The sequence below is a fragment of the Pelodiscus sinensis genome, chromosome 4, assembly GCF_049634645.1.
Source record: "Pelodiscus sinensis isolate JC-2024 chromosome 4, ASM4963464v1, whole genome shotgun sequence".
NCBI classification, from domain to species: Eukaryota; Metazoa; Chordata; order Testudines; family Trionychidae; genus Pelodiscus; species Pelodiscus sinensis.
Genome location: NC_134714.1, coordinates 43762595 through 43789861, shown reverse-complemented (window position 1 = coordinate 43789861; position 27267 = coordinate 43762595). Strand labels below are relative to the sequence as shown.

At 46.7% G+C, this 27267-nt stretch overlaps 1 protein-coding gene across 1 annotated transcript; it reads left to right on the top strand.

The window, feature by feature from the left end:
• Positions 1 to 3460: 3460 nt before the first annotated feature.
• On the top strand, positions 3461 to 27267 carry BATF (basic leucine zipper ATF-like transcription factor). Its single transcript, XM_006117771.4, has 4 exons — positions 3461 to 3869; positions 10663 to 11043; positions 13322 to 13426; positions 20582 to 27267. The coding sequence occupies exons 2-4, from the start codon at positions 10978 to 10980 to the stop codon at positions 20789 to 20791; spliced, it is 381 nt and encodes a 126-aa protein (XP_006117833.1). The 5' UTR covers positions 3461 to 3869; positions 10663 to 10977; the 3' UTR covers positions 20792 to 27267.

Below are 27267 nucleotides of genomic sequence, written 5' to 3'. Positions count from 1 at the left end.
ATGGAATATGTACCCAGGATACATTTGTTTTTGGTTTTGAGGGATATATTAATAACGGATCAATTACTTATTGTGCAATAGAGACTTAACTCTGTCTTCTAAGCTAGCAACTGAAAGTTATTGCCAGACCCAATTTGTGGATTTCTGGTAAGTACCTTTCATTCTGGATTTGAGCCCCAGGTTCTCACTACTGATCAGTAGCCACAGGGGAATCTTTGGGTCCACCCTATAATGAGTGCTCCTGTAGTGCAGACACTTGCTGAGAACAAGGAATCCTCTTTCTACTGTGTAGATTGTCTTTGGAAGCAAAGTGACCTGTTAGAGATTCATTCCTTAAATCTCATTTACAGGTGGCACACAATGATTTAGGTTAGTTGAGAGTGAAGGAGGCTGTGAAAAACTTCAGTGGGTGAGGACCACGATAACAAATCTGAAAGACGTCCCTAAAAAGAGACTAAAAATAATGGGACTGCTTAACTTAGACTGATAAAATGGGACATAATAGATGTGTAAAATAGTGCACGGTCTAGATGATATAAGAAATTAGGTACAGTAATTCCTCATTTAACACGTGCCCGCTTAACACGTTTTTGCGATAGCACGATTTTTTTTTTTTAGGGAAAGTTTTTTGAATTACACGACCTTCCCCAGAATAACACGATTTCCCCAGCTGTCCTGTTGCTGGCGGCTGCACGGGGCTTCCCCCACCTTCCTGCAAAGCAGCAGAGGGTTTGCCGCTTACCGCGCTGTTCCCGCTGATTCCCCCTCACTGGACACCTTGCCCCCTCTCCTCCACCCCCGCTTGCAAGCCAATGGCTGGGTTTCCCCAGCCAGCCTGGCACCGGCGGCTGCGCGGGGCTTCCCCCGTCTCCCTGCAAAGCGGCGGAGGGTTCACCGCTCAACGCGCCGCTCCCCAGCGACCCCCCCGCTTGCCAGACGCAGTGTGGGTCCTGGCAGACCTGTCACAGGGGCATATTCCCAACCCAATCCCCCTCGCCTCTTCTCCCCTTCCCTTCCCCAGAGCCAAACACCTCCCCTCCCTTCTGTAACCCAGTCCCCTTTCTCCCCAAACCTTATGTCCCGGTCCCAACGGACACCACCACCGTTTGACACGCAACCCCCACATTTTCCATTATTTTCAATGGGAAAATCGACCCCGCATAACATGTTTTCATTTAACACGATCATTTTCTGAAACATATCTATAATGTTAAATGAGGAATTACTGTACAGTACTTTTGTTCACTCCCTCTCCTAATACAAGAACAAGGGATTGTTCAATTAAATTGAAAGGCAGCTCATGTAAACTGATGCAAGGAAATGTTTTTCACCTACTGGACAATTAGTTTGTGGAATGCACTGCCACAAGATATCTTGTAGGCCAAGCACATAGCAGGGTTTGTAAAAAATAAAACAATATAGAGGTTTATATGGATAATAGGAACAGCTAGAATGGTACTCACAAGAATGAAAACAAAAAGATGGCTTAGAAATCTTCCTGCTTGAAGGTATAAACCCTCCATTAAGTGATGGGGCTTAGGAAAGAATTTTCCTTATGGGGATGTTAGCCTAGAACTGCCTATAGCACCTGCTCCTACATCTGAGTTCATAGCAGTTTCTAACTACATCAGCAGCATGGAAGCTACATCTCCAATCTACATATTGCTCACTAAACTCCAGATCTTAATGACCTTTTGGTTTGCAGTGTAAATAGAAATAATTCCCTTTTAGTTATAATGATTACTGGGCATAACATGTGGGCTACGTCTAGACTGGCATGATTTTGCGGAAATACTTTTAATGGAAAAAAAAGTTTTTCCGTTAAAGGTATTTCCGCAAAAGCGCGTCTAGATTGGCAAGGATGATTTTGCGCAAAAAGGTGCTTTTGTGCAAAAGCATTCGTGGCCAGTCTAGATGCGATTTTGCACAAGAAAGCCCCAATCGCCATTTTAGCCATCGGGCCTTTTTTGCACAAAACAATTCTTCCCAGTCTACACTGGCCCTCTTGAGCAGGTATTCTTGCACAAGAGGGCTTTTTCCCGAGTGGGAGCGTGAAAGTATTTGCGCAAGAAGCACTGATTTTGTACATTACAAAGTGACTGCTCTTGCGCAAATTCAAGCGGCTAGTGTAGACAGCTGGCAAGTTTTTGGGTCCACCCGTGCAGTTCAAGTTTGGCTGAGGACATTGCTGCACCTCCAGATGTGTCAGAGTAAAGGGAGCAGGGGGACAGAATGAAGGGAGCAGGGAGCATGGTTGAAGGGGAAACCATGCTGCTCTTAAACTGCCCCTCTTCTCAGAGTCTCCACGACACTTCAGAAGCCATCAGGAAATTCTGAGGCATTTATAAACCTCTTGCAATTGTCAGCACTGATGACAGAGCTATTCCTTAGTCCATTTTAATTGGTGAGTGTTGGGTCACGAATTACTAAGCACTGGAGTGTTCAGACTGTTTGTAACCCTTTTCCTACTATTTTCCTTTAGCTGTCCTCATGCCATACTTCCGTAATGTTACATCTAATCCCAACCATGCCTCAGTAGGCACTGACCATCTATTGACTGATGGATTTCTTGTACCTCGCAGCACAGGTGTCATGTGCTCCAATCACAACAGTCCCATGGCAGGCACTGGTGCAGCTCCTGCCACAGCAGAATGAATGAGGAAAACTATTAGACAACCAGCTGCGTCTAGACTGGCAAGCTTTTGCGCAAAAACTTGCCAGCTGTGTACACTGGTCGCTTGATTTTGCGCAAAACCATGTCTAGATTGGCACAAACGCTTTTCCGCAAAAAGTGCTTTTGTGGAAAAGTGTCCGTGCCAATCTAGACGCTCTTTTCCTCAAATGCTTTTAACGGAAAAACTTTTCCGTTAAAAGCATTTGCGGAAAATCATGCCAGTCTAGACGTAGCCCACTTGTTTAATACAGGCTGTGTGTTACAGGTGGGGCTTTGTCACCCCTGGGCTTTGGACCAGCAACTTGAAATTTGACAGGGTATTGGCCTTTGTGTCAGGTAGGTTCCATTTGTCATTCTGGTGAATATCAGCTCAAATCTGGCCCATTTATAAGCCTTAGGGGAAAATGCAGTTTGTACATGCTCAGTAAAGATTTCCTAGGTCTTAGGTTTTATCCCCTACATTTCTTAACAATCACACATGCTCTGGGCAAGCTCTAGACTAGGCTGTGCAGAACTTTTGCAGCTCTGGGCTGCAGCATGTGGTGCCAGGTCTAGGCATGTGAACTAAGAGGAAGCCTGTCTCCCTTGTGGTCTCAATGACCACCAGCTGGGCCCAGACAGCAAGGTGGAGGCAGCTGCTTGATTAATGCAGAAGGACAATAGCCAGACCTTCAGCTGGGCATGGCAAAAGTAGATTGGAACAAGGAAACTGGGACAGGAGGCTGGCAGGGAGTAAGGGAGAAATTGGGACTGGAAGTTAAAGTGTGGAGAGGTACTGGGAGCTAGGAGAGAAGGGGGCAGCCAGTAGAGGGGAAGGAAAACTGAGGTCAAATGAGGAAGATTGATCTGGGAAGGGAGGAGGGACAGTGACTGGCTGGGCAAAGAGACAGGGGACAAGAAACAGCGAATGGCTGGACAAAGAGACTAGGGCATGAGAGTATGGAGACATTGGGACTCAGTTTAGCCCCATGTCCCAAACTCACTATCAACCTTTGTACTAATCGGCAAACACAACAGAGCTCAAAACTCATGTGGCTGTGGAGTCTGAGCTCAGGATTGAGGCTGGCAGCAGAGAGCGTGATAGAGTTGCCAATAGTGTCTTATTACAAGGGACGTCCCTTCTTTTTTCATCTCTGTACAGCAAGATCAGGAGTTGCTGAGTACTGCAAAAAGCAGTAAGAAATACCGAATGTAGGTGAGTACTGCTTCTTATTGTTATTAATAATGATTATGTTAATGGTATCAGGAGGAGGAATGGGGCGGGGTTGCTAAGAAAACAGTCTCTTCTTTTTGAAATACAGTGTTGGCAACCCTAACATGATAGAGAAGACTTCATCCCCTGCAGGTTTTCATCCAAAACCCATCACCAATAACCAGTCACACAGTTTTCGTTAAACTGATGTAGCACATTATTTGTAAATATGCAAACCTGCTTCTGAAATAATTTCTGTATAGTGTCACACATGAAGTTGAAAAATGTTGGCAGCCACAAAATGGTAAAAGCCAGTAACTTCTTTGGAACTGTGATTTGTTGCTAAATAGTAATTCTTATTAAATGTTGATTGTACAGAAACCGTTAGTTTTGGGGGAGGAGAGAGATTCAAGGAAGTGTGATCTGTTCCTTTAAATCTGCAGCAGGCTGGAGACGTTGGATCAGGATCCAACACTAGGCAGAAGACTTTAGTGTTCTCTTGTCCCAGTAAAGTTTCATGTCCAATTAAGAAACAACAAATCTTCCTGGACATTTTAGCATTGCACATAGCAGAGGAGATGGCTGTGGAGGTGCTGCAGTCTTGCCGCCTCCTGGATTGCCCCTTGTGGCCTCTGGTGAGGCCACCTCAGGGGGTTCCCCCTCTAGCTCGCTGCCCTGTGGTGGTCATTGTTATTCAGAAGTGAGAAGGAACTAGAACAGTTCTGCCTGCTTCCCATCCCTTGAACATCATTCTCTACTGACTAGTATCTGCACTCTCCAGAGCTGAGCAGGTACAGTAGTGGCAGAAACCTGACCTTTGGTTTTAGTCCCTTCAACACCACAGATAACTGCCTCCCTGCTGTTGTGATTAAGCTCAAGAAACTCAAAAGGCCCCATGGGAGAGTTTGTGGCCCCAGCTGGCTCCTTCCCTGAACTGCTCTCAACCAAGTACAAGCAGCTGTTAATGGAGCCACTGCCAGATGGTTCTGCTGCTCTTGCTCTCCTGGGTACAAAGAAAGTGACTGGGCTGCTGAGAACCAAACCACCTTGCACCTGTGTCAGACAGCCACCAAACTGTCCAAGCCCAGATCACAGTGCTAAAGGCTTTGCTGTCTTCATAGCTAGAAACTGGAGTCAGCATTTCACTTATCCTGTGTTGAGTCAGAGCTGACAAGAGTTTTGCTAGCTTGCCTTCAAACAAGAAGTAGTGGCCAAGTGGCCACAGAGAGAACTGGTACTAGCCATTAGTTCTGAAGTGCAGGCTTCTGTTAAGAGCAGGCAGGCAGGCTACCCAAGGCAGCAAACTTACTTACTGCCTACATCCATTCACAACCTCTTTACTGCAGAGGTGCTGCCTGTATCCCAGCTTCCCCAGGGTACAGCCACAGGCAGTATGGGCAATGCACATTTCCAGGCCCTTCCACAGTTCATCTGGATCAACCCATGATTTAACATCTGCTCCTCCAAAGTCAGGCCCACGAATAGAGGGGACAAAGAAAGCAACTGCCTAAGGGCCTGGTGATTCAAAAGAGCGTGGAGTTTAAAGCTGCTGCCACATGGCATGCTCCAGGCAGCACTCAGGATTGCCTAAGGGAGGCTAGCCCCAGTCCTGCCCTTTCTTCCTGAGGCCCCACCCCTTCCAGGGCATGGAGCAGTCCTCCCCTGGCCTTGCCCAGCGGTCTGTCTAGGCTGTCGGCCCTGCTATCAAAAGTGTTTGTCATTCTCTCCCAACTTGGTATCATTGCCCAGGTAGTACCTACACACCATCCCCCAAGTTAAATAAAATATTGACCAGGGCTAGCAAGAGAGTAGCTCCCTTCTGGATGGATCCCACTCAATACCTCCTTCCGTGGAACAATAGGAAATCATTCTGTGAGGTCAGTTTTAACTAGTTATGCATTACTCATTCCAGGGAATCCCCGCCCTAGCTTCTCAGAGAACATAAGATAAAAGCATCAGATGCTTTCCTGAGGTCAGACTGCGCCCTGACCCCTGCATTTCCTGTGTCTGCTGTGCTTGTTAGCCTGTTGAAGAAAAAAATTCAGCACATTTGCCCTATAGTATGGATAAAGATGTTTTTATCTAAGCAAGGAATGCTCTTCATGATGCTATGATCTGCAGGGCTCATAGAGCCCATGTCTGTCTCTGTGTAAGAGGCTGTGTAACTTACGGGTGGGAAACATGGCTATATCTACACTGGCAGCTTCTTGCGCAAGAACTCTTTTGCAGAAGAGTTCTTGAGCAAAAGCTCTTCCACAAGAGAGCGTCTACACTGGCATGTGCTTTTGTGCAAGAGATGTGCTTTTGCGCAAGAGCATCCATGGCAGTGTAGACGCTCTCTTGTGCAAGAAATCTCTGATGGCCATTTTAACCATAAGGGCTTCTTGCGCAAGAAATTCATGTTGCCTGTCTACACTGGCCTCTTCTGGAAGAGCTCTTGCGCAAAAGGGCTTCTTCCTGAGAGGGAGCATCAGAGTTCTCCCGCAAGAAGCCCTGATTTTCTACAGTACAACGTCAGTTTACTTGCGCAAGAACGCACGGCCAGTGTAGACAGGCGGCACGTTTTTGCGCAAGAGCGGCCGTTTTCGTGCAAGAACACGCCAGTGTAGACACAGCTATAGAGAAGAACAGCGAACTTGATCTGTTAGTTATCAGCTGTAATCAAGTAGAGTTTATTATTTAATCTTACAGTAACACCTGGGGTGCTACACAGGAGTGGGGTGCAATTGTGCTGGGCACTGTGCAGAAACACATGATTATGAGGCCTCTGTCCCAAAGAGTTTACCATCTAAGCAGACCAGTGACCTGTGGGAAGAGAGAGGCAATTGAACACTGATACCATTTGAACATATTGGCAATATTAGTATTATTGTAAATATACAGTGACGGCTCTGCCCTACTGGCCTTTGAGCTCAGATGACATTGCAGCAGAGAAGGGATTAGACGGGGGGAGGGGAATAGCTTTGAGGATCAGTTCAGGGAAGGCAGTTGGTGATGCATTTTTAGAGCTGAACTGAGCAGGAGGATTAGGATTAGTCACATGCAGCCCATGTCAGGGTTTGTGTGGGTTGAACTAAATGACCGTGGTCCCTTCCTACTCTGTGGTTCCAGACACGTGGGAAAGGGGACAAAGGTGGTGGTGGGGGGGGGGGGGCAAGGAAAGGACTCAGTTAAATAGGCTTTGAAGCACACCACTGTGGAGCCTCAAGGTTCTCCTTTGTGTGCAGGAGGCAAAGAAGAACTGCCACTTTCATTCTTCATTGATCCGTGCTGCCCAGCCACCTGGAGAGCTCAGAAAATCAGTGGGGCCAAGTGTGCTGTCAGCTAGGCGAGTGTACATTCAGAGAGAAGGCAGGGAAGTGGCGTAACTGAGAGCAGAATCTGCCCCTCAGCTATGCAAAGGACAGAGCTCACTCAAGCTTTTCATGCTTTGTCTCAGTTTTACTCTTGCTCATTGAATCTTTCAGACTAGTTTGTATACTTCCCTTCCCCCCCCCTGTTCTGTGTCCTTGGTGTCAGGCTTGACTGAGAGACACTTTTTTGCTGTACAAATGGAGGCACCTTTGGCACATTAGGAATCCAGGGCTCCTCTCTGGGGAGACCAGCGCCCCATGGAGACAGAAGCATCACAGAGAGGGAGAGGGGCAGACATTGGAAAAGATGTTTGGACACTAGTCTGGGACTTCGAAGACTTGGGGTCTGTTCCCTGCATTGCCTCAGAGATGCTGAGTAAATCACATAGGCCTCTCTCCAAAAGTGATTGGGTGAGTGGGCCCCTGTTTGTAGGAGCCCAAAGGATGCTTTTCAAGGTCTTAATTTTGAAAGGGACGAGGTATGCTCAGCGCCTGCTGAAAATCAGGACTCTTCCAGGAACTTCTGGTTGAGCCATCAAAAACTAAGGCACTGCACTAGCACTTTTTAAACTAGACCTTCAGGGTACATCTATACTGCAATCTCCCCTGCTGCACTGAGACTCAGAGCCCAGTCAGCTGATTCAGGCTCATGAGGCTCTCATGATGAGTCCAAAAAAGGTAGGGTAAATTTTCTGGTTCAGGTTGGAGCCCAGGCTCTGAATTCCGGCTGGCAGGGGAGGTGATCACAGCCTGAGCAAGAGCATCTGCACTGCTGATTTTAGTCCTGTGAACCTAAATTGGCTGAGCTTAATTCTGAGACTTGCTGCTGCAGGAGGTTTGCAGTGTTGATGCTGTCTCAGTGCCTCCACTTCCAATCTGTAAGCTGTACTGGCCCTTCTCTATCTCACTGGGGTGTTGGGAGGGTAAATACATTAAAGTTTGCAAGTTCCTCAGACAATATGGGGGGCATGCCAATTAATGTGGGCTTGTCCTCACTAGGAAATTGATTGGCACAGCCACAGAGAATAATTATTCACCTATAGCCATGCTGGTCAATTTCCCTATGTAGACAAGCCCATAGTTCTAATTGGTTTTTGTTCTCCAGTACCTGTCCCTGAGAGGATGCATGCTGGGTTTATGAATTACCAAAGCAGGGAGTAACCACCCTGAGCTCTGCAGCATTTTGCATCAGCCACCAGCACATGCTTTTTGCTGCCTCTTGGTTTGCTTTTCAGCTGGAAATAAAAATCTGCAAACCCAAAGCTCATAACATCGCTGCATTAATAACTGGTTTCCACCCAGGTGCTCATGTTGGAACCTTGCAGCTGTGTCCTGCTCTCTGCTTTGCTAAGGGGATTTGCAGCACATCCCAAACTAAAGAAAGCAAAGGGAACTCAGTGCTCAAGATTGTGGGCTGCCACTGCTCTAGCATCCACAAGGGTTCTCAGTCTTGAGGTGCATCACTGCCTGCTATACTAGTCCTCACCCCCAATCAGCTCTGCTCATGCTCCTTAGACTGGAGCTGCAGGATACCTCATTATTCATACCACCTCTCCTCTCCCATACTAGCACTCCCATTGACCTAAGTACTACCCTGCTGCCTCTTCTATTGTAATCATGGCCTTCCTGCTGTCTTCCCACTTGCTCTGCTACCTATTCAGGTAGCTTAAAATTGCCCTGGGCCAACAAAGCGGGGGGGGGGGGGGGGGGGAGAGAGTGAGGGAAAGAGATGTGGACAGACTGGGGTGGATGAGAGTATGGCGAGGTGCACTAAGTGGAAGGAGGAAAAGAAAGGTAGGGAGAGAGGGTAAATCAGAAAAGACAAATACAAATGCCTTTCAAAAACATGGGCCAAGCTCATCCCAGTTCCTCTGAGTTATAAAGCTAGGAGATCCATCCTCTAGTCTAGGCAATTGGCCAAGGAGCCCTTAGGAGCCCTTACTGCAAGGCAGATTTTAAGGGCATTCCTGCGGTGGGGAGGGGAACTTGGAAAACATTGCTGCACTCCTTGGGGCTCTCAGACTCTGCCAAATGGCACCCCAGGGATTGAAGTATACCCTGGCCAGCCCAGAGTAGAGGAAATGCAAACACCCTGAGCCCTACTGTTCCTCAGTGCTGGCAAAGGGATGGTGGCTTTAGTACAAAATAACCAAACCAATACACAATCAACCATAACAACTCAGAGGCTATGTCTACACTGTAGCCTTCTTGCAGAGGAAGAACCGCTCTTGCTCAAGAGGGGGTTTTTGCGTAAAAAGGAGCCATCTACATGGCTCTTTTTTGTGCAAACACCTCTTGCACAAAAACGGCTGTTCATTAATTATGCAAATGAAGCGCGGTGATATTCCATGCCGAACTTCATTTGCATAAGCTTTTTCACAAGAAGGCTACGGTGTAGACGTAGCCCAAATGTTCGCATTTTAAGCTGGCCCACATGGGAGCAAACAAGGAGTATGGGGGGACTGTGTCCTTCCAGGGGATGCTTCCGTATGTGAGATGCTGGTTGGGTATGCCACACTGTCTCTGCCACGGACTATACTAGTAGTTATAGCAGGGATTTAGGAGTCAGGATGCTTGTGTTCTATTCCTAGCTCTGGGATGGAGTGTGGTCTAATGGTTAGGGGAAGGGGGGCTGGAAATCAGGACTCCTGGGATCTAACCACAGCTCTGCAAAGAACAGTAGTCTAGTGGTGAGAGGGGGGAATGCGAGTAAGACATTGGTTCTGCTATTGGCTGTGAAGCCACAGCAACTTCCCCCTGTGCCTCAGTTTCCCTGAATACCTAACATGGATAATAATGTTCCTCCCAGAATGGTGGTAGGGAGTTGAAGATTAGTTAATTAATGTTTTAAAGTGCTTGGAGAGCCTCGGCTAACAGAAACTGCCTTTGACAATATTAATAATCTCCCCACCCTGTTCCTAATGTCCCTTCTGGGGGATCTGGCATGCACAGAGGCCTGTATATCAAAGGTGCAGAGCAATCTGCACAAAGATCTGTGCGTGCACTTGCTAATGGTTTTGATGTCCTCTCCAGCACCCCTATAAACCACGTCACTTCTAGGGACCTCAGCTGTTTGGTGGGTGGATGGAAGAGAAGGTGGGAGGTCTGCAAGGCAGTCGGTCTGGGAACTTCCCAAGCAGGCCTTGGCAAGTGGGGAGCCAAGGCTCACGTGGCACGTGATCAAACTCCCTATTTGTTACATTTACAAATAAGCGCCTGGCATTTTCTGTGGCTCCATGCACTGCCGCCTCCTCTCTGAGTGGCTGAGTTTTGCAGCTCGTGCTAGGTTTTTTTTCTCCCCGGTTGTTTGTCTCATTTGAAACTTTGTCGCTGTTTCTCAAACCGCCTGAAGGTGTCGGGGATTTTTCAAGCTATTTTGAATCTAGTTTTTCCCAGATGGTGTGTTTTTTTTCTCAATGTAACTTTTTTTCTTCTTCATAAAGTTTCCGCCCATGTGACTTTCAGCTTACGTCCCTTGCTGCTTCCGAGAAACCACAGGAGCCTTAGACATCACGGCAAGGTGCACTGACAGACGAGAGAAGTGTAGGGAGGGACTGGGTCAGAGTGGCAGAGAAAGTGACACAAGGAGAGCGACAAAGTGATAAAGGGAGGGACTGGGAAAGAAGCAAAGAAAGTAACCAAGGGAGAGAGGCAAAGGTGGCAGGGGAGGGGTGGGGTGAAGAAAAGCCTAAGGAAACCACAATTACCAAGGACACAGAGGAAGCAGAAGAGGCGCCGAGCTGAGGGAGACTCGAGCCATGCCCCATAGCTCTGACAGCAGTGACTCCAGCAGCTTCAGCCAGTCACCCCCACCTAGCAAACAGGTAACACTTTGAATTCTTTCCACTCATGCTGTCATCCTGGGCTGTTTTCACAGCACAGAATAGCAGGGCTTACTAGGAACCAGCCTGGGAAGAAGCACGCTAATGCAGTCGTACGTGCACTCACTCCACTTAGACAGTGGAGTACAGAATTTGCAGCAAACAGGGAATTACTGTGCTTTAAAGGTCCATGTCGTGTCTATGCAGGCACTTGCAAAGCGTCCTGGCTTGCGCTAGTGCAAACTAAACCCCACATATAAACCAGGCTACAGAGAGCTAAGCAGGAAGCCCCAGTGCAGGAACAAGCTTAAAACCAAGATAGAGTGAGGAGTGTTTTTGCAGAGGAACCACGTTTGCACAGGCCACGAGGGGCGGCACCTGAAATGCCTGGTTCTGATTGCAGGGGCCACTCCACAAACTCCAGGCATCCAGCAGCTTGGGAGCTTGGTAACGTGAGAGCGTCAATATCTCTACAGAGTCCCTGTTGTGGGCTCTGGGCCTACCCACTCCTCATATATGGCCATGAGGGCCTCATTCTAAATCCAAATCCTTTCCAGGTCATCAGACATCACTTAAGGCGTGAAAAGGCTCCACTACCCTTGTCTAGTCTGTGCTGTTCTCTGCTCCTTCGCTGTCTTGTTAAGTCCAATAGGCTTTGCTTCTTTCAATGCTGTGGTATGGTGGGATCCTTTAAGTAAGGCCTTTGGCATGTTCCTCTCACTGTCCAGTGGCACATCTGCCATGGGGTTATTAAAATGTGTCCCGGATTATTCCATCTTCTTTTTGGGAAACCTGCATTAGTAACTTTATTGTTTGCTAGCTGTTAACCACATGGTGCTGCACAGGACACCACATATGAAGGACCTTGCCCTCAAGGAGCTTATAGACAAAGACTGAGTAGGTGGTGCTGGGTGAACAGCCAGGGATTTGGAGAGCACTCTGTGTCTAGAAGAAGGGAACAGGGCACAAAAGCAGTCAAGGGGGGAGTAGACAAGTGGGTATCAAGTCTGACATTTTCAGTGCAAAGGCCTAGAGGGTGATTAGGTAAGAGACTAGGCTGGATATGTTGGCTGGGGGGGGGGAGCAGATGATGAAGGAAATTGACAGTAAGGATGTGAGGTTTAAATTTGAGGAAATAGAGAGATCACAAAGTGGGGGTGGGGGGGAAAGGGACACACTGATCCAGGAAGATAGCTCTAGAGGCTGCATTTTACAAGCAGAGGACAGAGGTGGTGTTTGTGTTTGAGAGTCCAGAGAGGTAGCAGTTCCAGTGGGAAGACAGAAGATGATAGGGTCTGATGAGGGTTTTAGCTGTCAGGGGGAGTGGGACAATCAGTTCTCAACAGAAAACCTTCCATAGTAATAACAGCAATGCAAGGTAAAACCAGAGTGGCTGCTGACTGAAGCTGAGGGGTGAGATCTTCAAGCAAAGAAACCTCATATTCCAGAGCTGGGAGGCCATAGCTCTTCTCTGTATAACTCTGGTGAAAATGTGACCTTGAATATTGCTGATGATTCCAAATATCACATTAGCACCAAAACATTAAAATGCAGGGAGTTCAGAGATGAACAAACAACTTGATCAGGGGTCTGGAGTGACTGAATCAGTGGGAAAGATAAAACAGTTGAGCCTGTGTACCTGAGCTAAGCAGTGACATAACTCTGCAAATGTGTGAAACAGATAAACCCAAGTAGAAGAGGAATTATTTATTGACATATGGGAATTTGAAATAATAGAATGAAATGAAGAAAGACAAAAAACAAGCTGAATGCCAGGATCGACTCCCTGGCAGCAAAATAAGTCAGGCAGTGGAGTCATCTCCCAGGGGAAAAGGTGTGAGCCCCATTGGCATGAGCCCTAGAAACTCTGTGGCACAAAGAATAAAAAAAGTGATGTGTAGGGGCATGGAGTGGGTGATCCATCAGGTTTATTTTTTCATCTCTGACTCCTGTGGTTCTGCAGGTTTTAGTCCAAGCCTGTCCCATGGAGACAAAGGAATATTCACTTGCCAGTTCTACCAGCATGTCAAGATTTTGAATTACATCACAGGGAGTGGTTGTTAAGTGCCTCATACATCCTTGTAGTGGGAGAGCACCTCTACCTTGGTTTTGCATTGATGCTGTGTGTCAGGCAGGGATATGTGGCTAGAGGAGTGGGTGGGATGATCTGTGCTGAGAAGAATGTTCTCCTGTGTCTGTTCTGAACCCTGTGCCCCTCACCTCATGCTTTTCTGTGATAGTGGAGGTGATGTCTGTTATTCCTAGGCCCTGTATTTTTCAGGATTCTTCAGATGACATGAGGAAAGTTCAGAGAAGGGAGAAGAATCGCATTGCAGCTCAGAAGAGCCGACAGAGGCAGACCCAGAAAGCAGACACATTGCATTTGGTAAGAGCTTCCATTCTCTGTCCATCTGGCTCACTGGGACCTTGCACACATAAGGGGACATGTTCTAGCACAGATGAACACACAGCAGAGCCATTGAGTTCAGGCAGGGGCAGAAACCGCATGGGCCAGCATAGCATGGGATGGCAGCACACGCAGCAGCTGGACAGTGAAGTTGAAGGGTGCTCCTGCCAGGAGCAGCGAGATGTTCCTTTCCAAATGGAAAATGTGTATGCTGTTGAAAGCCCAAGCCCCTCCTATAGGTTTCTCCTCATATGTTGCTGTTCTCTAGACCTTTAGTTTCTGCTTTTGGGGATGAGGTGGTGGAAGCTGAGTGCAGGATCCTGGGCTGGGTGAGTGGAAGGAGAAATGTACCTCCCTTCATTAATGTGTCTGTCCCATAATAGTCTCCATTCAGTAATAACACCTTGCTGATCCTGCTCCCACACATACCAATGGAAATTTTGTCCCTTGCTGCAGTGGGAACAGGGTGAGGCCCCTTTGTTTGCAGTTTTGATTGCTGTTGATTGCAGTAAATGCCTTCCCTGGCAGGTGACATCACCTATATTTCAGACCCAGCAATGTGCTCCTTCCTTTTGCACTTATCCACTCCGAATTTCTTCTGCCTAGTCACCTCGTCTTATGAGGTCCCTCAGGAGTTCATCCCTATTCTTGATCAGTCTTATTAATTTGATGTCATCAGCAAATGTTACTACCCTTCCCACTCATTTGATAAATACAGTGAATAGCTATGCTTTACGTCTGATTTCTGAGGGACTCCATTATTGACCGCTGTCTGAGCAGTAAATTGCCTACACAGTCCTACTATTTGCACCCAGTTTTTAATCTGTGGCAAGACTTTACTTCTTGCCCTGAAATTATCAAAAATTTCAGAGGGGTAGCTGTGGTAGTCTGTAACTGGAAAAAAATTAAAAAACAACAAATAGTCCTGCAGCACCTTGGAGACTTACAAAAAATATAGATGGTATCATGAATTAGGCTGTACCCACAAAACCTCACAATACCATCTACGCTTTTTGAAACAAAAGACAGAACTATGCAGCACTTTAAAGACTAACAAGATGGTTTATTAGGTGATGAACTTTCATGGGCCAGACCCACTTCCTCAGCTTCCACTTCCTAAACCCACGAAATCTCATCACCTAATAAACCATCTTGTTAGTCTTTAAAGTGCTACATAGTCCTGTCTTTTTTCAGCAAGACCAGACTAACACGGCTACATCTCTATTACTAATCTACACTTTTTGTTAGCCTTTAAGGTGCTGCAGGATTATTCATTAAAAAAATTTTTTTTTTTAAATTATCAAGTTACCTTTTTTGAATTACTTTCTCAAAAATCCTCTAAAAGCCTAAATATGCAAGACCTCACACTCCCTGGTCTTGCATTTCTTGTCACCTTTTGTATCCATGCAAAGAGCACATAAAACACTGCTCTTCTGACTTGGTAGCATTTTATGTTTGCTGTGCATAGGTTTTAATGATGATATAATGTGCCAAGACATGGACAATCAAGGCTTAGAGCTGAAAAGAACCATTAGGTCTCTTCTAGTCCATTCTCTGACACCTACAGAGAATAGTTCTTCATTGTATGCTTTACTAGAGTTTTGTCCAGTTTCATTTTAAATGTCCCCAGCAGTGAAGCTCCTATCCATTCCCTTGGGAGACAGCTCCACAGCTGAATACTTTGTACAGTGCTATTATCTGGCATACATCTTGCCTTTCTTAGTTTACCATATTGCTACACTAGGACTGGGCAATGGGAGGAGGCCTGGGCTATTGGCTCCCGTTTACTGCCCTGGGCCACTTTTCTCAGTGTAAGGAATTTGGCATCTACCCCATAACACTAGGTAGCAGGCATGGCCAGCGCTGTGGCAGTGGTGTCAGAATTGTTGTGTTTGTGTAACTAAATCTGAGATGTATTGAGAAAGTTGCTTTCCTCTACTTCTGCTTGGACCCTGGGCACTCATGGCTGTTGAAGTGCAGCAGAGAGGCTGTGGGGCCTGTTGTTGTTGGGAGTTATTAATGCCTCCCCCTGCAGGAAGCCAGACTGCACTTTACACTGCTTGAGAAGCTGTCCCTTGACCTTAGCAGTCTTCACACCCCCACTCTTGGGAAGATTATAGAACAAGTGATGTTGGAGACACTTCTGCCACATCCTGATTGCACAGGAGTCGTCAATGCTGCTTTAGTAGTGGGTTCATTACAGGGATGGTGTTGCTTGCTCCATGATGATTTAATTAGCTCTGTCAGTGTCCTTTGACACCAGGCTAGTAACTAATCTGCTGCAGCTCACAGCCAAGGGTGGGAGAGCCTCTCTGTGGATTTGTTATTTCCTCCCAGGGACTCCAGAGAGCAGGAATGAGTACTGACTTCTCCTCTACTGTGTCCTATGGCGTTCCCCTTGCCATCCTTCCTGGAAGAGATAGTGAGGCATATGGCTTGCAATGTAACTATGATGTAGATGGCACTGATAATGCAATCTATTGTTTTGTAGTATTTGGCAAAGGTGGGGATGTGGATGGGACCAAAGTAGCTTAAGATCAGCCTGGCTAAGACAGAACTGATGCTAATAGGTAGGGGAAGCTGGAGGAATGGGAAAGAGATGTGGTTGCACCTTTTTGCTAGAGATGCCTGTCAAACCTTTGCCAGTATAGTTTCCAGTCTCTGGATTATAATGGATCCCCAGACATTTTCATCTCTGGTAGGCATACTGGCTGGGAAAGTGCCTCTTGGAAGCAGGTCTTTCCAGGGTTAGTGGTCAGTTCAGGCCACTGTAATCACTTAAAAAGGACCCAGAAGTTTTAACTGGTGCAGAACAAAGTGGTTTGTGGCTTGAGTGAAGTGAGTCACTATGAGTCCATAACATGCAAACTTCACACTGGCTTGTTGTTAGCTTTCGAGTGCAGAGTTGATTAGGTCTGTGAAGCATTATGCTGTGAGGGACTCGGGGTCTGAGAGATCCCCTCTCCTCTCTGCAAGGTCCTGCTGTGGCGGTTAATATCTGGTGGTGTGTTTAACTAGTGCTAGATGTCCCATTACTGAAGCAAGGGGACCTTTATAAAGCTGGTTCCTGTCACTAGCAATCCCAGAAGGATGAGCAGAGTTGTGGCGGGTTGCTTTTGTTTTGGATGAGGGTAGCTATTTAACCATTGGAGGCCACTTGGCATGATGAACAGTCATTCAAGTTCTCATAGCACTGTCCATAAAATCTCAGTGCCCCAGTAGCCTAGTTAAGTTCCCACATTCTGCCTCGCCGAATCCCTCCCCCCAACCCCCCGTTGTTTAAGTGGGCACAGGATTCTTCAAGTCCTGTCTCAAACTATTGAGTAGCATTGCCAGGTGCTGTTCAGTGGCTGAGGGTTCCACGCTAGCGATAGATGCATTTCAGTGGCAGTGAGGTGAGGGGGCATACAGTCTGTGATGTGCTTTGGATACCTTTAGGCAGGACTGTACATCAGCACCACCATTATTATTCATTTTTTTTCTTCTGAGGCCTCAGTTTCCCTCTTCTGTCACTTCAATGTCCCTCCCCCTCCTTGCCATACGGCTGGTTCCCCAGGCACTGGCAGGAAGCAGTGAGTCTTGTCTTACCATGGCAATGACAAGTTTCCTGTGGCAGGTGGTTTTCTGGTTATTTCTGATTATAACGGCGGTTATTTACCATCCCCTCCCCCAAGGCGAATCTGTCTCTGGTCGGGATGTGGCCTGGGAGGCATGTGCGTGAGAGGGAGTTGTGAGTGCCTGGGCGGGGAATATGCTGCTGTCACTTCTCGTAAGCAGCTGCTGGGGCTGAGAGTGTGGCTGAGGGCTGAGAATGTCACTGGCTCGATGGCAGGACCCCTGGTTGGGGGTGGAGTAGGGGTTGCCCAGAATACAGTGCCTCTCTGAAGTTACAGGAAATGTGTCACTTTGGAAACTCTCCAGGCTAGTGAGATGAAGGGCTCTGACCTCTCCTCCCCTAGATACTCTCCAGCCACTTCCTGGAGGAAGCCAGCACTGAGCTACTATAGAGACAGTCATACACATGAAAGATGCTGTTAGACAGACAGACAGATCAGTAAAGCCATCCCCTTATCTTCTTTCAAGCTTCCCCCCCGTCCCTTCAAAATTGCCTCTTCTGTAAAGCACACCAGAAACTGCAACCTGTGAATTGTTAGGCAGGAGGTGAATTGTGATCATTGCTTTTGACTGGCAGAAAATTGTGTCCTATCCTGTCCTCCTCCTCCCCCTCCCCCTCCCCCAATTCACACCCCATTTGTCTTAAGAACAAAAAACATAAGAACGGCCGTACTGGGCCAGACCAAAGGTCCATCTAGCCCAGTATCCTGTCTCCCGACAGTGGCCAGTGCCAGGTGCCCCCGAGGGGGTGGACCAAAGACAATGATCAAGCGGTTTGTCTCCTGCCATCCATCTCCAGCCTTTGACAAACAGAGGCCAGGGACACCATTCCTTACCCCCGGCTAATAGCCTTTTAGTCTTATCTCCTTATTATGTCAGTTCTCCTGGACTGTAAATTCACTGGGGCCAGGGACTGTCATTTATATTCCTAGATGCATATATAATGCCTGCCTTTAGGCACCCCAGCAATAGCCATGTATAATAATAACATAGATGGGAACCATCTTCCTCACAGTTTGAGCACTAACTCAGCTGTCTTCCAGTTGCTGCACTGTAAACATACCATCTGCCCTACCTCATCTGGACACACTGCTTAGACAGTTTGTCTGCCAGGGTTCTCCTCACCCTTGTGATGGCTCTGCAGATGGAACAGTAACCTATTTTTCAGTCTAAAAATATTATAAGAAAAGCCAAAAAGGAGTTTGAGGAACAGCTAACCAAAAAATCAAAAAGTAATAACAAAATGTTTTTTAAGTACTTCAGAAGCAGGTAGCCTGCTAAACAATCAGTGGGTCCCCTGGACGATTGAGATGCCAGAGAAGCACTCAAAAAAGATAAAGTCATTGCGGAGAAGCTAAATTAATTCTTTGCTTCAGTCTTCATGGCTGAGGATGTTAGGGAGATTCCCAAATCAGAGGAATTGTCCCAGATTGAGGTATCATTAGAGGAGGTTTTGGAGCAAATTGATAAACTTAACAGCAATAAATCACTGAGACCAAATTCACCCAAAAGCTCTGAAAGAACTCAAATGGGAAATTGTGGAACTATTAATTGTGGTTTGTAACCTATCCTTGAAATTAGCTTCCGTACCTAATGACTGGAAGATAGCTAATGTGACACCAATATTTAAAAAGGGCTCTAGAAGTGATCCTGGCAATTAGCGAGCAATAAGTCTAATGTCAATACCAGGCAAATTAATTAAAACTATAGTAAAGAATAAAATGGTCAGACACATAGATGGACATAATTTGTTGAGGAAAAGGCATCATGGTTTCTGTAAAGGGAAATCATGCCTTACTAATCTTCTAGAGTTCTTCGAGGGGGTCAACTGTCATGTAGACAAAGGATCCAGTAGATATAGTGTACTTAAATTTCCAGAAAGCCTTTGACAAAGTCCCTCACCAAAGGTTTTTAAGTAAAATAAGTTGTCATGGGAGAAGAGAGAAGGTCCTCTCATGGATTGATAACTAGTTAAAAGACAGGAAACAAAGAGTAGGAATAAGTTTTCAGAATGGAGAGAGGTAGCTAATGGTGTCCCCCAAAGTCTGTACTGGGACCAATCCTATTCAACCTATTTATAAATGATCTGGAGAAAGAGGTAAACAGTGAGGTGGCAAAATTTGCAGATGATACTAAATTGCTCAGGATAGTTAAGACCAAAGCAGACTGTGAAGAGCTTCAAAAAGATCTCACCAAAGTAAGTGATTAGGTAGCAAAATGGCAAATTAAATGTAATGTTGGTAAATGTAAAGTAATGCGCATTGGAAAAAATAATCCCAACTATACATACAATATAATAGTGACTAATTTAGCTATAACTACTCAAGAGAGAGATCTTAGAGTCAGTGTGGATAGTTTTCTGAAAACATCCACTCAATGTGCAGCGGCAGTCCAAAAAGCAAACAGAATGCTAGGAATCATTAAAAAAGGGATAAAGAATAAGACAAAGAACATCTTATTGCCAGGGCCGGACGGAGGCATGGGCGAGCTGGGCAGCTGCCCGGCACCAACCGATGAGGGGCGCCTGATGGCAGCTGTAAGGGGCGCGCAGTGTCCCTGACAGCTGCCATCAGGAGCCGTGCGCCCGGCTCCCGCAGTGCCGGCCAGCAGTGCCCTTCCCCCACGGCTGCAGGGCCCTGCATGACCCAGCGCGTGCGCCAGCAGCGCTGGCTGGGCCGGGCTATACAGTACATATGCCATGAGCTCTGGGGGGGGGGCGGGGGCGAGCCCGCGCCCCACGGGCAGGCCTGCGCATGCGCCCTGCGCCTGGGGGCAGTGCCACGCACCCGAGCCCAGGGCACCAAAAGGGCTCGGGCCGGCCCTGCTTATTGCCTCTTATGTAAAACCATGGTACGCCCACATCTTGAATACTGTGTACAGATGTGGTCGCCTCATCTCAAAAAAGATATATTGGCATTAGGAAAAGGTTCAGAAAAGGGAACAAAAATTATTAGGGGTTTGGAACGGATCCCATATGAAGAGAGATTAAAAAGATTGGGACTTTTCAGCTTAGAAAAGAGGAGACTAAGGGGGAATATGATAGAGGTCTATAAAATCATGACTGGTATGGAAAAAGTAAATAAGGAAAAGTTATTTACTTGTGCCCTTAACATAAGAACTAGGGGTAACCAAATGAAATTGATAGGTAGGAGGTTTAAAACAAACAAAAGGAAGTTTTTCTTCACACAGCGCACAGTTTCCCTGTGGGACTCCTTGCCAGAGGAGATTGTGAAGAGCAGGACTTTAACAGGGTTCAAGAAAGAACTAGATACATTCATGGAGGTTAGGTCCATCAATGACTATTAGAATGGGTAGGAATGGTATGCCTAGTCTCTGTCAGAGGCTGGGAATGGGTGATGGGAGAGGGATTGCTTGAAGATTCCCTGCTCTGTTCACTCCCTCTGTGGCACCTGGCATTGGCGACTGTTGGAAGACAGAATTCTGGGCTAGATGGATCTTTGGTCTGACCCAGTATAGCCGTTCTTATGTTCTAAGCCCCTGTTGCTTCTGTGTCCTCAGGAGAGCGAAGACTTGGAGAGACAGAACGCTGCTCTGCGCAGGGAAATCAAGCAGCTGACGGAAGAAATGAAACATTTCACCTCAATGCTGAGCTCCCACGAGCCCCTCTGCTCCATCCTAACCACGGTGCCCCAACCACCCCCCGAGGTGCTATATGCCACACACTCCTTCCACCAGCCTCACATCAGCTCCCCACGCTTTCAGCACTGAGCCCAGCCACAAGGACACGCAGCCTGTAGGCTCCACAGATAGAAATCAGAGACCCCACGGGGTTTACTCTTTGGTTCACAGGAGGGACACAGACTATTACAGCTATTCCTGCTCCTCCTTCTAGGCTCTGCTGGGCCAGGCCCAGGGTCACATGTCTAGGATGTGGCCCCGGTGCAGATGTGGCAGAACCCCAGGAAGCATCTTTGGGGAGGTGAAATCTTGGATCAATGGAGAAGGGAAGCGTTTGCAAATTGGCACCAATTCCTGTTCTGTGCTTTGCACTGGGATGCTCGCATGGGTCTATGTGACACAAGAATCCTGCCTCCATGTCAGCAGTCACCAGAGACTGCACTAGTGAATGCTCCAAGGAGAGGAGTGCTGGGGATGAGGGGCTCTGGGGTAGCGGGGGAGACCAGTTTATTTTTTTTTAAATAAAGAGTAAAATGTTATCATGCTGTCTTAAAAACCTGCCTTGGCACCCCCTGAGATTTCACATTACACACTGAATATGGATGAAAACAGGTTCAACAACACTAAAAAGTGTAGGGAACAGCTCTGTATGGAACAAGGAGGACCCGGAGTAGGAAAACACAATGCTAATGTCTAGCCCAGACAGTCTAGCCTGTCATCAATGTGTAAGGGAGGGGCTGGATGCCCCTGCCCTCTACCTGGGCCAGAAGGATAAGGAAGGTTAATTTGTGTGTCTGTTGTGTCCTTTGGCCTTTCCTTCAGGAGATCCAACTATTCCCTAGTGCTGCAGGGATGAAGCTGGCTGCTAATTCTGGTACCTATACATACAGTCATAGCTCACTTTTCTGCTGGCTCCTCCACCCAAATCCTTTCACTAAAGATCCCTGGTAGCTCTGCCCTGATAGAAACACAAAGTACAGATAACAATATGGACTGTATCTGCAGTAGACACACACTACACCTCAGGAAGCTAGCCACCGCATGCCCCAGACTCATGCACAAAAAGTGAGGAAGAATAGCTCTTGTGCAAAAGGGGGCTTTTGCACAAAAAAGCACCATGTACACAACATTTTTTTGCACACAAACCATTTGTGCAAAAGGGAAAGGAAGAGGAAATGCAAATGAGAGTGCAACATATGCAAATGAGCGCTCCATTTGCATTTGCTGTTCCACAAGAAGCTCATAGTGTAGACATAGCCTACACGTAATCTCGCTGTGCACCTGGAAAGTACCAGTGTTGGATGCAATTCTCTCTTTCCCCCATGAGAAGTTGCTGCAAGAGGGGTCCAGGAAACACTATGATATTTCTTACTAACCCTCCTTCAAAGGGCCTGGCTTCCCAACCTCATCGTTCCTTTTGATCTGCTGGGAAGGGAAGCTCTGCTCCCCTGAATGCAGGAATTTCTATATGAAGTCTGAGCTCCTCTGCCCTACAGCAAATTGGTCAACCACCCTTGCTCTGTGCAACCTTTTTCACCCCAAGGGGAGGAGCATGAACAAGAATGGGTAAGATGATGATATTTCTAGCAGAACTGATTTAGAATCTGGAGAGAAGTAGGCTATAGAGGGCAGCCTACTGTTCCCTGCTCTGCTCTCATCTCGGCAGAGGCAGGCTGTCAGGGCTTCCCCTGACAAGCATGGCTAGCCCTATGCACATCCCAGGCAGGCAAGAAAGGAATCTGGATTTTGTTTGTATACAATATGCCAAAGCAGAGCACACTAAAAGGCAGTTGTAAATATCCCAGCCATATAAAACGCATCAGGTGATAATTGAGGTAGTCTCAGGACTTCTTACAAATCCCTGGATCCCACACAGATAGGAATTTCATTATATCCAGTCACACAGCAACCAGAACTGCTCAGCCCCAATTGATTCTCTACTCCGAGTTCCCCTATCTTATTGGGTCTTTTGCAGAATATGCTCATCTGGCAGCTCCCCTTTTAAATCTGGAGACAACCACCTACAGCCCCTAAGAGGTCATTGAGCATGAGTGGTCCAGATTGCATTTCTTCTCCTTCCAGATGGTAGGTGCTTTGGGAGCTATTGAGTGTTCTACTGGCTTTTTTATTCTGCTATCTGTGGAACTGTCCTTGCATGTTGGTTTAAAAGAGAGTGGGGAGCATGCAGTGGATCTATTGCTCCCATATTTGTTCTTTCCCATGCAGGGATTCATAGGGAGGAGAGCACAGGCCTCATAGCAGGGGTCTCCACTGATTTAAAATACTCTCTGAGGGGTTTAAATATAGAGAAAAGTTATTTAAGGAATCAGGGGGCTTACAGTGTACACTGGCTTTGTGCTGACATCTACTGGATGTAAAAAGAATGTTCTGATGAATAGCTTCAAAATCTTCATGTTGTAAAACATTTTTAGAAGCTTTTTTGTGTTCTGATGTGAAGCTCAGCCAATGACTAGACACTATGGAAAGAATCTGAATAATTAAACCTACTACCTGTTAAAAGAAGGCAGCCTTTTCCCAGCTGATTATCACACCTGAAATGCTGCTGTGGTGCTGGAGGCCAATCTAAATGCCTGGATAGAAACAAGAAGCTTTGCATATTATGTCAGAAGCAAGGATTCAGTGATTGAATGGGGGATTGAACTTGGAGATTCTACTGAGTCATCCGAGTGAGCTTCTGTTGCATCTGCAAAGTTTCCTCACCATTCTGTCCCCACAACAGTTTCCCTTCTTTCCTGTATGTCACCTGCAGAGTGGTGTGCAGCAAATGCATGCAACAGATGTAGAAAGGACTAATTGTTTAAGTGAATTGTAGTTGGAGGGATAGTAACAAAGCTTGGAATTTTTTTTAAAGGTCATTAAACTGATTAGGCCTGATCCGGTAAAACCTGGAATTCTAGGTTCTTTGTTTCCCTGTAATATTTAAGTAATTACAGCTCTTAATGATTGGTTACCCAGCCAGGTAAGTTATGTAGTTTTTTCTTTTTAAATATTTGAGTATATAGGAGAGTCTGAGTTTGACTTTTGTAATTGCTATCTTGTCTCCTGGAACTTGGATGGTACCATAGCAAAAGTTATTCCTATGGGCTGTGCTCTGGGTAGATATCTACCTAGGCAGGTTGAAGCCATATCGGCCCTCAAGTAAGAGACTGCCATGTTCAGGGAGTTGGTGGAACACAGGTATCTTGTTGTGCACTGGGTTAGAGCTGCGCTTGCTATTCCTGTGGTCCTGTCCCCACGATTATTTATTTAATTAATTTATTTATTGTGATAGATTTTCCTTCACTAAAACGAAGGAGAAGAAATTGCTGAGCATGGCAAACATCTATCAGTGCAGTGATCAGGTAAAGCTGTGACATTGGGGCAACTCTGAGACTCCCATAGTGCTTTTCTCAGAGACTCCCGTATAAACTCTACACTAGGTTTTTTCATGGCACGTTCATGCAGCAGTGCCATGCGTGATGTACTGTTTGGCGTTAATGCCCTGGAATAGTGAGGACTGAGCTGCCCCCTCACTTCACAGCCATGTACAAACTCTGTTTTGCAGCACTTCACATGCTTGCTATCTGCATGTCAATGCTGCTCCTTCAGTTAGATGTGCTCAGCTGCAGAGTTATATTTAAAGCATCTCCTTGCTGCCTTGACTTTCCCCAGTGCCACCCCTGCTTCCTGTGTCTCATGTTTTATCCCATTTCTCCTTGTCTCCTTCACCACATATATCAGATAGCTTCCCTCATTATATCCTTCCTTCCTTGTTCTCTTCATGTGCCCTTTCCATGCAGTCCCCTTTACTTGAAATGCCTTGCTTGCCCAATATACCAGATAGCAGGAGTGAAAAAAATAAAGGTGCGGGTTATTAGGTTGCCTACATAAAACAAACCCCCTATTATCAAGACAGTGGGGTAGAAGGGCAAAGGATGGGGCCGGCAGCAGGGGGGCCAGAAATGACTACCCCTGATCTTGCAAAAGCCCTTATTTGGGACCAGTCAGGTCCTGAAGGTGCCAGACCAGGAAGGTCCAACCTATATAAAGGTGCTTATACCAGAAAGGTTTATTCCCATCAGGAAACGGAAATAAGCAATAGTGGGGTAAGGCATCTTAATATTGATGTAACTGTGTCCACACTGGAGGGGTTGTACTATTGTAGCTGTACTACAATAGTGCTAGAGCATGTTTAAAGGTCTCAGAGGAGTAGCCGTGTTAGTCTATAACTTGAAAACAATGAGTAGTCCTGTGGCACTTTAGAGACTAAAAGTATCTTTTGGTTAGTCTCTAAGGGTATGTCTACACAGCAGTGTTATTTTGGAATAACTCATGTTATTCCAAAATAACATAGTACGCGTCTACATTACAAGCAGTTATTTTGCCATAATGTCGAGCTGGAGGACTTCTTACTTTGACTCCTGTAACCCTCATTTTGTGAGGAGTAACGGCAGGGCTGGTCCTAACCAATTGATGGCCCTGGGCATCCACCAGGGAGAAGTTGTTGAGAGAAGGAAAAAAAGGGTCAGGTCGGTCCGAAATGTGGTCGTGGCCCCCTTTAATTGCCGTGTGTCCCGAGCAGGCTTCCATCTGTCAGTGGCCCCTTGAAAATGATGGCCTGCTCCTAAGTGGCTCTGAGTAAGGGAATTTGGAGAAAGAGTGATCTTTCTCAGATTTCCTGCTGTGTGGACAGCGCCAAAAGTTGAAATAAGCTATTTCGACTTAAGCTACTCAAGTGATGTAGCTCAAGCTGCGTAGCTTATTTCAACTTCAGCCCTGCTGTGTAGACATGCCCTAAGATGCCACAGGACTACTTGTTGTTTTTTGGGCTAGAGATTTGTTCTCATGAGAAAGTTACACTGGTTTAACTTACAGTATGAATTTAAACCAATAAAGGTATAGGTATAATTGTTTTGTAACAAATCACACCCCTAACTGACCTAGTTTTACTGGTGCAAAACCTGCTTAGAGACCAGGCCCAGTATAACCCTCTCACTCACATACCCACTGTGGATACTCTATAAGGATATGTCTACCCCAGTGGTTCCCAACCATTTTAACGCTATAGACTGGCAAACCCATTCACAAACGTTTGGTGGACTGATAACATTTTATTTGCATATTCATTATTTGCATAATAAATATACATATAAAATGTTACTGACTGCCTAGCTTCAACCCAGCCCCTTGCTCCCCAGTGCCTAATACCCTTTGACTTCCACTCTTACGCCCCATGCCCTTTGACCCTTTAACCTCTGACCCCTACAGCTCATGCTAACACTCTCTTCCCCCTGATCCCACCAGGCCCTCACCCATTACTTATTTGCCCCCACATCTCCATGCTCCCCAGAGTGAGGCTGCCCCCTCTAAGGAGCGTGGCCGTTACTGTCATGTGGGCAGGGAGAGCAACCCTCCTCCTTCACGCCCCCTCCTTCCCAACTGTGTCTTGCACCCCCATGGGTGTAAGGGGAGTGCAGAGCCCTGGCCGGCCGCCATTGGGGGGGCAGGAGGGAGGGAAGCGCTTCCTGCTCCACCTATTCCTGCCACTGGTGGCAAAAGCAGCTACATAGGCTGTGGGAGTGGCTGTTGGTGGCGTGCGCACCTCCCTCCTCCTTCACGCCTCTCCTTCCCCAAGCACATTTCCCCAAGCGCAGAATGGGGAGGTGGTAGGGAGGCACCTCCTGCTGCCACCACCTGAGCCACCATGGCTGCTGGAGGTTAGCTGCCAGGAATAGCTGGCTTGAGCTCCGACAGCTGCCGCAGCACAGCAAGCCAGCAGTTCGCGGCCCAGTAGTGGGCTGCAGATTGGCGGTTGGGAAACAGTAGTCAGCACAGCAGGGCTAAAGTCAAATTAAGCTATGCAACTTCAGCTACATAATTTGTGTAGTTTAAGTCAAAATAGCTTAATTTGGCTTTTGGTGCTGTCTATACAGCAGAAAGTGGAAGGAAGAACACTTTCCCTCAACTTCCCTTACTCCTCGTGAAATGAGGGTTACCATGAGTTGGAGTAAGAAATCCTCCAAATCAACATTAATTTGAAATAAAGGCTTGTAGCGTAGATGCGCTCTTTATTTCAGAATAACGTCAGTTATTCCGAAATAACGCTGCTGTGTAAACATAAGAGCCTAAGGTTTTTCACAAAGAGAGATGTTAAACTGGTAACACTTCCCCATGTAGCAAAGGTGTAAGTTCCCCAGAGCAGAGACCATATCTTTTGTGTATTTATAGAGCTGAACCTGTGGTCAGAGATTAACAGGTAATTTCCACTATGGTCACAGCTTCATGAGCAATGTTATGTAAAGTGGTGAAAGTACCTCAAAATTTCTTATAGGAACTGTCCTGCAGCAACCCAGATCCATGCTAGCTCTTTAAATAGCTCCCTGCTGGCTTATAATGCAGCTCAGACAGCTGTTTAGGTGGGGCTGACTTTGGTTTGATTTGTGTACCTCCTCTCTTGATTGGAATATGGGAATGTTTTGAGGTTGGGGTTGGGTGGAGGGAGTTGGCTTGGGAGAGGAAAGCAGTTGCATATTTATTCCTTATGGATCCAGTGCACTCAAGTTACA

Coding starts and splice junctions, on each gene's coding strand:
- BATF (XM_006117771.4), top strand. CDS start 10,978: ATGCCCCATAGCTCTGACAGCAGTGACTCCAGCAGCTTCAGCCAGTCA. Junction 11,044..13,321: donor CACCCCCACCTAGCAAACAG/GTAACACTTTGA, acceptor TGTATTTTTCAG/GATTCTTCAGATGACATGAG. Junction 13,427..20,581: donor AAGCAGACACATTGCATTTG/GTAAGAGCTTCC, acceptor CTGTGTCCTCAG/GAGAGCGAAGACTTGGAGAG.